Source organism: Papaver somniferum, chromosome 6 (assembly GCF_003573695.1).
Source record: "Papaver somniferum cultivar HN1 chromosome 6, ASM357369v1, whole genome shotgun sequence".
Classification (NCBI taxonomy): domain Eukaryota; kingdom Viridiplantae; phylum Streptophyta; class Magnoliopsida; order Ranunculales; family Papaveraceae; genus Papaver; species Papaver somniferum.
In genome coordinates this window covers 51776559-51791181 of record NC_039363.1, presented here as the reverse complement: position 1 = coordinate 51791181, position 14623 = coordinate 51776559, and the positions used below count along the sequence as shown (strand labels likewise).

At 36.7% G+C, this 14623-nt stretch overlaps 2 protein-coding genes across 3 annotated transcripts; one reads left to right on the top strand and one right to left on the bottom strand.

Moving 5' to 3' along the window:
- Positions 1 to 3228: 3228 nt before the first annotated feature.
- Positions 3229 to 5290, top strand: LOC113287549 (NAC domain-containing protein 73-like). 2 transcript variants are annotated; one of them, XM_026536334.1, is made up of 4 exons: positions 3229 to 3773; positions 3883 to 4081; positions 4291 to 4461; positions 4552 to 5290. In XM_026536334.1, the coding sequence occupies exons 1-4, from the start codon at positions 3597 to 3599 to the stop codon at positions 4884 to 4886; spliced, it is 882 nt and encodes a 293-aa protein (XP_026392119.1). In that variant the 5' UTR covers positions 3229 to 3596; the 3' UTR covers positions 4887 to 5290. The 2 variants fall into 2 exon arrangements, with proteins under 2 accessions (XP_026392119.1, XP_026392118.1); XM_026536333.1 differs by having other exon boundaries at positions 3230 to 3773; positions 4291 to 5290.
- Positions 5291 to 5384: 94 nt separating this feature from the next.
- Positions 5385 to 12617, bottom strand: LOC113287550 (guanylate-binding protein 7-like). Its single transcript, XM_026536335.1, has 15 exons — positions 12212 to 12617; positions 11524 to 11685; positions 10910 to 10975; positions 10585 to 10728; positions 10362 to 10475; positions 9933 to 10034; positions 9654 to 9843; positions 8923 to 8929; positions 8811 to 8889; positions 8598 to 8732; positions 8286 to 8408; positions 7985 to 8070; positions 7297 to 7909; positions 7101 to 7178; positions 5385 to 6683 (listed from the first exon to the last, which is right to left on the bottom strand). The coding sequence occupies exons 1-15, from the start codon at positions 12509 to 12511 to the stop codon at positions 5643 to 5645; spliced, it is 3240 nt and encodes a 1079-aa protein (XP_026392120.1). The 5' UTR covers positions 12512 to 12617; the 3' UTR covers positions 5385 to 5642.
- Positions 12618 to 14623: the final 2006 nt, after the last annotated feature.

Here is a 14623-nt window from a genome sequence, read left to right as displayed (position 1 = left end):
TGATTCCTAAACGCGTTAGGGTTAACATCTTCATGCTGCCTCCCAAACTCGGATGAACTAGGGTTCATGGCGTTGGGGTTTGCAGTGTTATTCCTAGGAATATAGATACTTTTTGTTCTAGATTGATTCCATATATTTTTGATTGATTATCGTAACGATTGTTGAAAACTGGTGGATTATTGTCTTGATTTTGCGCCATTGAAGCGCAAAATCAAAAGAAAAAATAAAGAACGCCAAAGAGAAAAGTGAGGGAGAAAAGTGGGATACGAGTATACATGGTCTAATAGAAGGGATGCCAACGGGCTGACTAAAGCAAGATTGGACAGGGGTCTTGCTAGTGCTGTCTTTTGTGATCAAAACAAGAATGTTACTATAAAACATCTAGTTGTTATGGGGTCGGATCACTCACCAATCATGCTCAATACCAATTTCCAATCATCTACAAGACACAAACCATTCAAAGTCTTGGGAATCTGGCTAAACGATCAGTCATGTTTAGACATTATATCTACTACCTGGAACAATCATGTTACAGGGAGTAATGCCTATAGAATAGTTCAGAAACTCGGTACCACCAAAAACAACATTAGGCTATGGAACAAATATTCTTTGGGAGATATAAGAACCAACATCAATACGGCCAAAATAAATCTTGATAAGGCTATTTCAAACCCCTCCGTAACAAACAGATCCCAAGTAATAAGACAAATAGAGGAAACTCTAGCTCATTGGTACAAGGTGGAGGAGATATTATGGAAGGACAAAAGTGGGGAACAAGAAGTTCAGTTGGGGGATAAAATTACACAGTACTTCTACAAAAAAACTCAAAAAAGATGGAGAAGAAATACAATTGAAGCAATAAAAGACAATCAAGGAAACTGGATTGAAGGAAAAGATAGAATTGCAGGCATAATCACTCAGCATTTTAGTAAAGTAGCGACTACCTCGAACCCTTGCCCCTGTGATGATTACTTGAACATGGTAAATCAGGTAATTAAACCAGAAGATAATGAAATGCTCACTCATCCGCCTAGCTTGGAAGAACTGAAACAGGTGGCATTTTCTATGAAGCCAAACTCGTCCCCCTGACCGGATGGCTTCATTCCTAGATTCTTTCAAAAAAATTGGGAAGTGGTAAAGAATGATGTTTTTAAAATGGTCAATAGTTTCTTTAATTCTGGGCACATTCTGAGCTAATGGAGTGTGCCGATGGAAATTGGAAATGGAATTCTAGTGTGTTGAGCATTTGTTTTCAAAAGAAAGTGGCGGAAATAGTCAGTAGAGTAAGAATCAATGAGTGGGAGGAGGATACGCTGGTCTGGAAGCTAGAGGCCAATGGAAAGTTTGCAACTTAGTCCCTATACAGTCAGATTATCACAAGTGGTAATCAGGTGCAGCAGCATGATAGAGAGATATGGAGAAAGGTGTGGAATCTCAACACTGTCCCAAGGATTAAAACATTCTTGTGGAAGTGCGTTCAATCTATCATGCCTTTCAATGAGAGGATTTCAAGGATCCTCCCGGCCATAAACAAGTTGTGTCCAATGTGTGGACAACAGGAAGAAACTCTTAACCATATTCTCATGACATGTGATTTTACTTTAAGTATTTATATGAGTATTGGGTTTAATACTGCTTACGTTTTGAATAACCAGGTACACTTTCTTGGATGGGTTAGCAATTGGTTTACAAGAACTGATATTATAGAAAGAGGAATTTTTAACTGGCCAGAAACAACGGCGACCATTATGTGGAGTATTTGGAAAACTAGATGTTATCTAGTGTTTAGGAAAGTCAGACTTAATGTAGCTCATACTAAGTTTAATATTACTTCCTTAGTGAAAGATAATGTTAGAAGTAGGAGGCTAGTAGACAAGGAGGAAGAGATAGCTATCTCAAACTCTGAGTATATGACAAACCCACCTATTCTAACCATGAAAATAAATGTAGCCGTTGTATGGGATACAAGTACTAATAATTCAGGAATTGCACTAGTTTGTTCTGATCATACAGGTGCTTACTCAGGAGCAAAGTGTATCTATGTCGCAGGAAACAACAGAGAATAGTTAGAGGACACAACGGCTTCACTTACGCGATCAAGTGGACACGGGATTTGAACCTTCAGATGGTACAAATCGAAGGTGACAGTTTGAAAGTTCTTGAAGCTACTTGAAAAGAAGTAAACAAGATAACCAAAAGCTCAACAAGGTGGCTTGATAGCAACAGTTTAAACTTTTATTTATGTATGAAAGGAATCAAAAAACTTAACTTAATTCCATCTTATAAAAATACTACTACTAGAAGTCTAGCGACAGTCAGTTTTATGGATGGTTTATCTAAGTCCTGGAATGGTAGTTCCTTTTTACAGTATACGAATTTCCTACCAGTAATCCATGTGAGTCGTCATTATACGGTGTAAGTTTCCCTGTTTTCTTATTAAAAAAAAGGAAGAAAAATAAATAAATCAAAATCCACATTATTGCTGTTCGTTACCAAACGGTGAGATTGTATATTTTATTGGTGTAGCTATGGTAGTACTTACTAGTTAGTATGAAAAGCTTTCGTGAAGCAATGGGAAATTTTTATGTAGGGGTTGAGTAGAATTCATGTTCTTTGATTCTTCCTACCGGTGAGAAAAATGGGCATATGTATTCTGTCTTTGGATATACTCTAAGGTGACATAAGACCTTACGCTCTCACTCACATGTTTTCTCTCACTAAAACTACAAGTCTTTCTCTAAGCTAAAGCTGAAGTGTGGTGATCACTAGTGAGGTGAAACGTCGACCCCTTTAAGAATCGAGGTTTCCTCATCATCACTCAACCATTTTAATTTTCATCTTTGATTTTATTTTATTAAATAAGTTTTGATGTATATAGTTGAGCTTTATATGTATAGCAAAATTTACATGCAGTAGAAGATAAAAAATGAGAGATTATATTAACAAGTTGATTCTGATTCACAATTACCATTTTGTTCAAGCCTTATTTACACGCAAACGACGCACATTACAGTAATCACCACCACCCTCTCTCAAACCAAAATTCAGTCGTATTATAAAACTACTATAGCAGTACACAAAATTAATTAAACGTAAACTTAAGATTCAAGTTAGCTTACTTTACTATTAAGTTCTTGAAAAGAAAATCTTTATCCTATTTTCAAAGGTTGGTAGCGAGAAAAAAATAGATATATAGATCTTCAAAATCTCTCTCTTTTTCTCTCCTAATATTACTTTTTTAGGTTTGATTTTTTTTAGGTTTGATATGTGTTTCAGTAGTAGTATACCATGAAATACTCAATAATCATATAGAGAAAAAGGAAAAAAAAAATAAAGTGTAGAAGAATTCAATTCCTTTCCAGGCCTTAAGAAAATCTTTGTCGAGTGAAAAATATGCTTTAAAGAAGAACTGAAACTTTTTTTTCTTTTATTTTTGTATTCTGGGGCTTACTAGATCTTCTTTCTGTCCCTTCTTCTAATTAAGAATATTTAGCTTATTTTGAAGAACTATACTACTGTTTGTAAGTAAGGGAAGCTGGGAAGGGTTTGCTGGGTTTGCTGTGGGTGATGGGAATAATTTCTAATAACAAAGAAAAATGACATGGTGCAACAGCTGCGAGGATGATGACGATGAACGAGTAGGGGGTGATCAAAGATCCCCACCTTCGAATAATCCCGTTGCAGAAGTTGCCGAGAATTCCAAAGAAATAAATCAAACCAATATTTGTAAAACTTGCCCTTCTTGTGGTTATCAAATTCAGAGCCAAGAAAAGGTATTTAATCTTATATATTGCATATAGATAGAGAGCAAATGAAAACATAACTGTTTGATAGGTTACAACTATCGTTTTGAGATATTAATCATTTCATATCTGTATGTAGGCTGGAATTCATGACTTACCAGGACTACCAGCTGGAGTTAAGTTTGATCCAACAGATACTGAACTTCTAGAGCATTTAGAAGGAAAAGTGAGGTCTGATGTTCAAGATCATCAAATTCATCACCCACTCATTGATGAATTCATCCCTACACTTGAAGGAGAGAATGGAATTTGTTATACTCACCCTGAGAAGTTACCAGGTAAGACTAGATGAGATGGATGTTTAAAATATGGAGTATTACAACTCAATGAAACAAGCTAAGCTAGGCTACTATATAACTCAATGAAACAAGCTAAGCTAGCAAGAAATTAACAAACTAATCACAACTTAAGCAACGAAAATTACATGCATGAGAATGTACATACTATGTAACAGTTATTTATTTATTTTTCACTTTACCTTCCTCAGGAGTAAACAAAGATGGTTTGATCCGGCACTTCTTTCATCGACCCTCAAAGGCGTATACAACAGGAACTAGGAAAAGAAGGAAGGTTCACACGGAAGATGAAGATGGTGGAGAAACACGTTGGCATAAAACTGGAAAAACTAGGCCGGTTTTTGTTGGTGGGAAGCTAAAAGGTTACAAGAAAATACTTGTTCTCTATACTAACTATGGTAAGAAGAGAAAGCCTGAGAAAACTAACTGGGTGATGCATCAATACCATCTAGGTAATACTGAGGAAGAAAAAGATGGAGAATTGGTTGTTTCAAAAGTTTTCTTCCAAACACAACCCAGGCAATGTAATTCATCATCAGCTGTCAAAGATTCATTATTACCACATCCCGCTAAATCCAAGGTTCAAAATCATGAGTATGATAATAACTCGACTACTGTTTTATATAAGGAATCTAATAATAGCCTTAATGTCGAATACTATAACCCTAGCACTCGTATGATTTCATACGGTGAAGCTGGCACTGAAAATCGAGGAGGCCCATCTCATCATCAGATGATTCCTAATTTTGTTCTTCATCAAGCTGGTGGGTCTTCGTTTCTTACCTAAACCTCGTGGTTCAGTTTTAACCCAAGGGTGTAAAGCATTCTTTGCTGGAGTATTATTTGCACGCAATTACAAAGGAGATGACTGTTGTTGTGAGTAACACTCGATGGAGACAAGTTAAGAAAAATCATACGTTGGTGGATAAAGAGAAGAAAGCATGAGAATAAGTGTTCAAATACAAGTGAGATTTGGCTTTAGGCAATTAAGGATGTGCTCAGAGGCTCCTCCTGGTTATGGCTTAGGTTTAGTGAACATCAACTCTTACAAAATTGATGACATTTTAGTAGTATATTGCTGGACGATCCGTGTAATTTGGTTTGTATGCATAACCGTACAAAGAATGATTCATCATGTGACATGTATTTTGCTGGAATTTACTATGAAACATATAGTTGGTTCTTTAATTACATTCAAAATAAATATCTAATTTTAATGTATTCTTCTTTATATATTTTCAACGACTGCAATTTGTGGCGGCCTCACCCACAGTAAGAAAGAAAGTAGTAAGAAACTCATCGCAGAGTCAGATCAGTGAAAGACCAAATTTCTACATTTTTGGTATTTTTCAAACACATACGCTCCTTGTCTGCATAACCTACCTATACAGAAAAAACCTAGATCAATCAACAACACTTGTACAATTCTCAGAATCAAAATCAAACTCCTCGCTCTTAGTAAAGATACACAGATTCAACGGCCAAAGGATGATTTCTGTACACACAGAAACAAAGCTGGACGGAGAGTGAATGAAATAGGGGACTACATTCCAAGGACACGTTTCTCGTATAGATTTAGAACATCTTTCTTAGTGGCACTCTTCAACTGAAGCAAATCAGCACCAAAACCATGTCTTGTTATCTCTTGTCTGAGTTTCACTACAGTAAACTTTGTATAGTCTAGCAATCCCTGACTTAGGTTGGCCTCTTCAACAGTATTGATATCTGAACCACCACCTTCCATCACCTGTATGTTTTTGAAAGGGCTACTTGTAGCTGTGCTCTTTGATCTTTTTCTCTCTCTAACTATATTCTCATCAATATCCATATCCAGAACAGATTCCCATTCATAATCGTCGGGCCTTGAACGTTTCTGCCGGGAAGCAGTCCTCAATTTACTGTCCAGTGCAGTTTCAATCAGCCGAGCAGAAGTGAAATCCTGCTGGAGTAAATCCAGCTTGCTTTGAGTAGATTGAAGCTGCAATGATAGGGTTTCAGCCCTTCGATTGGCCTCTGCTCGGGATGCTCTCTCGGCCTTGAGAAGATTCTCAAGGACTTGCACAGTGTTCACCCTTTGTTCATTATTAGATTTTAATAACGAATCGATCTCCTGTTCTCTCTCTTCGACCCTAGCTTCCAGTTGACCAACTTTCGCAACAGCATCCATTTCTGATTCACGGATATTTTGTATTTCCCTCAAAAGGTCAGCTTTCTGTCTCTTTAAACCTTCAAGTCGCCTTTCTTGCCTCTCAATATGGGCTACCCTTTCCATTGCCAATCGCTGAACCTCATTTTTCTCCCTTAGAGCGATTACTGCAGTTTTGCATTCTGTATCAGCTAGCTCGGTAGCTCTTTTAGCATCCTTTTCAGCGACTCTGCACCTTTCCTGTGCTTCCTCGAACCTTTTGAGCTCAGGTAGGTATTTTTGCTCCAGGTATATCTTTTCTTGTTCCAACACCCTGGCATTTCTTTCAAATGATTGAGCAGCAACCTTGACAGATTCTAATTTCTCTCTCAACTCTTCGATTTCTAGCTTTTGAGGGGAAAGCTCCATTTCATAGCTCTTCAGTTTTGACTCTGCAGCCTGCAGATAGATGAAAAAGAATGCTTAACATGGAGAAAACTCCAACTAGGAATAGCAGCTACTTGGGACCGTTAATCAAATCTTAACGTGGAACAGGTTAGTCTGAAAAATTAGAAAATTTGTATTGAAGGCTTTGTTTATTTAAAAAGATTACTTTTTGTGAAGACGATCTTAAGTGAGAGAATATTATCCTCCACATAACTCAGCACCCACCGTGGGCCATATTGATCATATTTTTGACGTAACATTTTTTAAAAGGCCTGACTGAATACTAAATGCCTATGTACAGTTTTTTTAACCAGATACATACATACAAGTTTTTTTAACCAGATACATACAAAAACAAAGTTCTTATACAAAAGAAACATATAAAATTTTGAACACAACAGCAGCATTTTCAGGTTTGAAGAAACTCACCTGCAACTCTAAACTTGCAGTTGTCAAACGCTTTTCTGCATACTCAAGTTTCGCTGCCTTATCGATGATTTCCTCATCCTGAGATTCGGTAACGAGAGAAATAACTAAATAGCACACCCAAGGCCTTTCATATGAATGTAAAAAAAATAAATGTATATATATATACATAAACAGAGAAGGAGAGAGAGAGGGTCACCTTTGCTGACAAACTGGCAGTGAATTTTGCTCTAACAACATCTTCTTTTAGTCTTACGTGGGTGTTTACACGTACCTGTATGGTTGCTGCCTTGTCCAAAGCTGCTTTAGTTTCCTGACTAGTGAAATCAAACTTCCTTTTCCACTCCATCGCTTCCTCCTCAGCAGAATGAATTTGCTCGCGTGCAGCAGCTAGCCTAGCTTCAGCAGAACTAATTCTGGATAGAAGGGCTGAAATCTCAGCATTGACCTGGTCTATTTCTGCTTTCTTCTTCGAAGTTACTTGTTCGTACTTTCGTTTCCATTCAAAGGAATCCCTCTTTGCAGATTCCACAGCTTTCAGCAAGCTCGAAGATCTTTCCTCTAATGTGCTGCACTGACTCTGCAAATTAGCTATGCTTCTTGTATAATCTTCTGTAAGCTTCTTCTTATCATTGATTGCATCCTCAAAACACTGCAGATACTCGGATTTGTTCTTCTCACTTGCTTCAATTTGCTTGTTAAGCAACCCCATTTTGTCTTCAATAGAGCGGCACCTTAAAGAGAGTGCAGCCTTGTCTGATCTAGCTTGATCTAGTTGCTTCTTCGCCAGGTCAGATATTAAACCCTCCAAGCTGGGAATTCTTATGGTATAAGATAAACAGGACAACATAATAAATCTGTAAATGAGAAAATGGAATATTACAAACCTCTGTTGTAAGAAGGTGGCAAGCTTCTGCCACTTTGCTGGACCATGAGCTGTCGTTTCATACTCAGATAACATACCATCAAGAACCTGCATGGAATGTCAGAGATGTTATATGAACAAAGATCCTGATATTGAAGTGGTAGGAGCGAGGAATATTTATTTTCGTAACTTGCTGAAATTTCTTTTCTAATGGATATTAGAAGTTTCCTGAGCAGCTGGGCTTATCTACTGAAAGAAAGATACATATAATACATGGAAAAACAAAGAACAGCAAATAAATAGGAAGTTACAGTACTGTTTACCTTCACGACATGATCTATATTAGCATTGGAATCATGACAAGCAGCTCTCAATCTCTTTTCCATGCCTTGTATGAGTCTCGAGCATCTCAAGTCCGCCTCCAAGAAAACATTCCTTCTATGATCCTGCAGAACAAAACAAAAAGGCACCTAGGTGTACTTCTTCAGGGAACAAAGTCTGATGTGCCTTGAATAACTCAGCCAACTGATACCAAGTCAAAGAAACAATTACTCAAAAAATGCAAGCCCTATCTTACACAACAGTCATATACGCCTCATTCCTTCCGAACTGCTAATAAGGATTAAATGCATCACCTCAAATGCCTTTCTGAAGAAAGTCCGGAGAAGATTTTCATACTTCTGTCTTGTAAGGCCAGACCCCACGGCGCTTGCATTAAAAGAAACTAGTGATTTCTGAACTGCTTCTTCATGTGCTTCTCCCAAGGAAACCTAAAACATAATGCTAATTAAGACCATGAGAGGGTAACTATTACTTGCAAACAGTACAATGGTAACATACTCACTCACCTCCTCGTCAGGCCTTGATCGGTCAAAGGAAGACATATAGACTTCAGCAGCTGAATCATATGCCCTCCGACATTCTGTTCTTCAACATTCTACAGCATAATAGTTGATCAACTGCTCAACTGAACAGAATGATACTAATAATAAAAGACTCAACCTTGAAGAAGGGAGGGTGGGTGCAAGTCATTTGTAACAATGACATGGGTACGACTACTGGGTGTTTCAGACGGGTATGAGGTGTCAGACACGGCGACTTAAAAATACAATATACTGGGACACAGAGTTGGGGGTTAGACTAACGTATGTACATTATTTTCAAAAGGTTGAGATTCATATTGAATATAAAGGCAGGTATCTTTCTTGTTCACTTTGTGGTTCCAACTTTTTAAGAAAACCTTTTGAATTTAAATGTTTAACAGATAGCAAAGCTGTTGTAATGCCTACATGCATCCAACAGAAGTACAAGTGTCGATTCAGCAACAAATTGAATAACAAGGTGCCGTTGACACACCAAATTAACAACTAAAATGAGTACTGAAAGTCCAAAGAACAAAACCCTAAACTTTTTCCTTAGTTTCACTTTCAATCAATGTAAACATGTCTGATATAATACAAATTCACAAATCGTAATTTTTCTAAACTACGCTTAGCTAAACATGTGTTCCATCTAATGCAAAATACCTTAGAATAAAATTATTACCGATACGAGTACAGAAGAAAAACTCGACATTCAAGGCTACAACTTACTTATACAAGCATCACTAGCATCAATGAGCGCAAGAATATCAAGCTACAGAGCCAAAACTAGCTCAAAAGTTAATCATTTATGTAATCTAGTGCCCTAACTAACCTGCCATGAAGATGCTATTGTAGGCACAGCACCATTATTAAGGGCTTGCAGAAATGATTGCGTGATACCAGCAAGAATGGGGCCTGTCATTGTGGCAGATCCTATTTGCTTTGGCCTTGTTCTCTCAAAAATAAAATTTGTTAACGATTCCAAACCGGATATAAATTCTGGCCGTAATTTATCCACCTGCATAGTAAAACGTTGAGACCAAATGGGCTTATGATTCCACAGCATTTAACTGGCAACAAGCTATATACAAATACTAAGGTTCTCACAGATATCTGATCAAGTCGTTGGAGCTCCATTTCATCGTTCAAAGGCTGCACGAGGGTGAAGCACTCACGATCTGGAAAAAGTGCCCGGATGGACTCCCGAATCTAATGAATATATTAATATCAAAATAGTTAAGCACATCACTAGGTCAAATTAATGAATCTAACATTTGAAATTCAAATTTTCGACACCCTTCTAAAATATCAACTGAAAGCTCAAGCATAAAAGACCATAGACAGACCTAAAGCTAACCAAGATATGATCCCCGAATAGATAATATATTTTAGGTAGTTACATATATAAGTTAGCGAAACAGCAATAAGTAGAAGAGGAATGTGCAGGCACACGGACACCCACCACAGTAAGTACACCTATATCGCCATTTAATGATCAATTTGTAAAAACTATTTAGGTGCATTCTCTTACGATACCTCATTTTTGGCAGATATACCTTCTCCACCACCTTGCACCGGACTTAAAGCAAGCTCGAGGTAATCACGAGGTGTTATCTTTCGATTATCCTCTTCCAACTCTAAATAGAAGTCCTGTTAAGGATCTATTAGTAAGTAATGAGTTGCCAAAGTGATAACATTTTTCCTCCCTATCTCAAAGTCATCCAACAAAACAAGTTAGAAAAATGTCAAACAAGCTCACCCTCAAAAGCCAAACAAATGTTGGAGAGAACTGCCCAAGCTCGGATGCTGTACTCATTCCTCCAGAGGCTCTAACGCGGATATGCTTAGTCATTTCAGTGACAAGAGATAAATGATCTAGTGCAGCCTCGTCTATACCACCCATCTGATTAAAGAAGACAGAAAAAGACATATGAAGCAGGGGTTCTACATACAACAGAAACAAGTCACCTTACAGTTTTTATACAAGTTCATCGCGTAACAAGAATGCAGCTGACAAGTTAACCACAAAAATATATCTAAAAGTAAAAGAAGTTCCAAACAATAACCCAGTATGAGCTTTGGACCTGGTTGTAGATAAACATGCTAGATAAGAGAACAGCCAAGGAAAATATTTGTGTGCTATATGTTCCCTGCCACGAAAGAGATACAGGAAACTAATCAGATACTGTGAATAAGAAGTGCATGCAAATGAAAGAATATTAGTTGCACTCTACAAAGTAAGTTTTAAGCTAGTAGCACGAACTGTCAAAACCGAAGTAAGAAAAATTACATCACAAAACTGGAACCAGAAAATCTTACATTCAAATGATCTGCACATTGGTGCAAAATGAGGGTAATTTGAAACAGAAACTTATTTTCAAATATACAAAAAATCAGTACTTTAAATAAGTGAATGAAGTACGCTATCTTTCATGTTTATCTTACTTGATGTAGAGCATATACGTAAGCCTGTAATTACTACGCTTCATTAGCTTGTATAGGATAAATACAGTAACGTTTGTCGAGAAAATTAACTTGACAGAGTAGATCTTAAAAGAAAAGTTTATAATGTACTAGTGCAGTACCAATAATTTTTTACGGGAAAAAAAGGCTAAAATCATTTTGGACATGCTAAATAAGAAAATTTAGGAAATACCAAAACTTAACAGAATTTAGTCATATGAGAAAAGGTTGTAACCGTTTGATCATATGCGTCAATTCCTTCGCTATCCAACAGTATAAGACTGTATTCAGCTCCATCAAGGGCAGTCCTCTTTATTGGTGCGCTCCACATCCAAAGCCCTTTAGTGCAGGGTCTGTGGGTAGACGCAACTTGGAATCCACTACTCCTCCCAAGAAGCTACAGTAGATTGCAGAAAGCAAGCTCGATGATAAAGATAGAGAAATGAAAATTCAATATAAGAAAATAAATTCCCAAAATTGTTTTAACATTATTTAGCATGGTATGGCAGTCATAAGGGCAATTGTGAGTAGGAACCTTGAATACAGACTACTACAAATGCAACCAACTCACAAAAGTACACAGAAAGAACCGTTTTCATTCAAATAGGCAGCTTAGGGAATCACGAAGGTTAAATACAAGAATGCATTATCACGATAACCATCTGAAACCCATTTATATTCTAATTACAAGATTTGGGAGGAACCACAATCTTTGGGACTCGGTTCTTGATTCAAGAAATTTAGGTAATGTGATCGACATTAAAAATTCCCCCATTTCGCTATGAAGATTGAAGAACCATAAAAATTAATACTTTTAACTAAAATTGTGAAAAAAAATAAAAAATAAATAAAGAACCCTAGACATGAAATGAAAAGGGGGTTCATTATTTAAAGTTTGAGGAGGTGATGAGTAAAGGAAAAACCTGATTTAAAATGAAGCTTTTTCCTTGACGAGCACGACCACAAACAGAGACAACACCAATAGGCCCTTTAACGAGTTGAAGAGTAGTAACAGCTTGTGGGTCGATTTGAAACTTTCCCTTTTCATCACAACACACAAGACGAACCGGTCTTGCAGCACCCATACCAGAGACAAAAGCAGGGGAGGATGAATTTTGATTGTGTAATTGATGATGATGAGGTGATGAAGAAATTTCTATGTCTCTTCCATGGTTATTGCTATTAGAGTTAGAGTTTCCTCCTCTACTGGAGAATTTCACCATCAGAGAAAGAGAATGAAATTATGAAATTTGACTGTACTTTAGAGAGAAAGTAGAGTGAAAATTGAGAACGGGGAGAGGGAAAGCTAGAAACCTAAAGCACAGTGTGGAAGCAATAGTGCTTTTGAAAAAGGCAAAGAAAATGCTTTTTTTATTGTGAAAATACGGAAATATTCTGGATCGTGGAGCTATTTTGGGTAAAAATAAGGGTATTTTTGTTAATTCTGTATTCACCGGAAATATTAAACCAAGATTCTGCCATTTTGTCATAACGACAGCACAACGGCTTCGCTTCAGATGGTCTGTATAGCGATTAACTTAACGACTGACTGCTAGGTTCTTACTTCTTACACTTTCTTTTTTTTTATACTGGGCTTTAGACATCTTAGTCCTGTGATCTTAAACTTGATATGTTCTCGTCATTTTTTCTAAAAATACGAGCGTTTTAATCTTTTTTTGTACCGATTAATTCTTTTCCTTCCCGATCTAAAAAAAATGTTTCTTCATAATACCCGAAATGTCCTTCAAATGATTCCATACCCAAAAATAGATTATTTCACTTTCAGTCTTTCAGATATGAAACTTTCGGAAAGAGAGGCGATTTCGAGAGACTGTGGAGAGATGGATTGTGTGCTTTAGGCTTTCTTGGTTGAATTTGACTGGTACAACCTTCGTTTAATAAAAATATATTTTATTGAGTGATTAGCCTTTGTGTTCATTGACATTATTAATGTAGTTCTGCTTGTTTGTCCTTTTGCTCAGAGTACATGGGTTTCGTATGTATTAAAGTTAGGAACTCATAAGCATCTAAGGGCTTAGTTAACACATCTGGCATGTATTATGTAAGGGTCCAAGTGAAAGCTTTACTCGTCAGAGTTGCTTCCCGTTCTAAAGATAATTTTTAGAACTTTCATGTTTTTTTTGCTAATGTGCACATAGTTGTACACATATTGATTTTTAATGTGTACATGATTATATACATGTAGATTGTTAATGTGTACATAGTTGTGCACCTGTTGATTGTTAATATGAATGATTAGTTTTGTGCATGTTTGGCAGGGTGTACATATTGTCCTCAATGTAACAAAGCTAAAAACTCTATATGATAAACACTCCCCCACACTTAAACTTTATATTATCCTCAATGTAAAATTTAGTCATTTGAAGTAAAATTTGAGGTGGGAAAATCATAAAATGATATGCAAAAATCACAAATCAGAAAAAACTAAACAAGACAAGAAAATGAAATAAAAGATGAGAGATACAAATCCAATGGGTTGCCTCTAATGCAGGGCTTGGTTTAAAGTCGTCAGCTCGACTTGCAACTTAAATTCCCCATACACCAATAATCTGAAAAAGTTGGGAATCCTCCCATAAAACCTGTTCTTGCAAACTTAGCCTCACACAAATATTAATATAAGAAAACAAAAATGAAGCTATTGACCGATAGAAGTTTCCCCCACACTTATTCTTGCGCACACTTGGAAGCGTATAAAGATTATAGAATTTTCGAACTTCTAAGGTTTCTTGTCCAAGAACCTGCATTGTATGAGAATCAAGCATCTCTAATGGAGGATACCGAGAAACAAAGTCAATTAACAATGTTTCTGAAACACATACATTCAAATCAATAAGAGGTAAAGGAGAAGAATCAAAAAGAGTTAGACAAACGTTGCACAATCTCTTGTATTATGGAATCCTCTTCATCCTTGAAAAATTCAAATGAATTATTCACCTCTTGTATATCATGGTCCTCTACCAAACCGTGCAACTTCTTTATCTGTTTCTTCCTTAACCAAAGTCTTTGCAAGCTCAATTGGGTCTTCTACAATATTGACCAAACCGGTCTCATTCTCAACACACTCCTTTTTGTTAGAATCAAACCTTGTTGTAAGGAAATTCTTGAAAACACTAGTTTCATCTACTCATGTACCTTTTGAATAGGTGCTTGATCATTATAAATATCAAAAGTTGAGTCAAGTACACTAGCATCATCAAATATCTCCAAAGGTTGGTCTTTTTGAACACAATTGTCCATTTCCTGTTTGTATTCATCAATGCCCTTTTTAAGTTGGAAACACCTCTTTGAAGCTCTTAGAGTGATCCATCCAAATT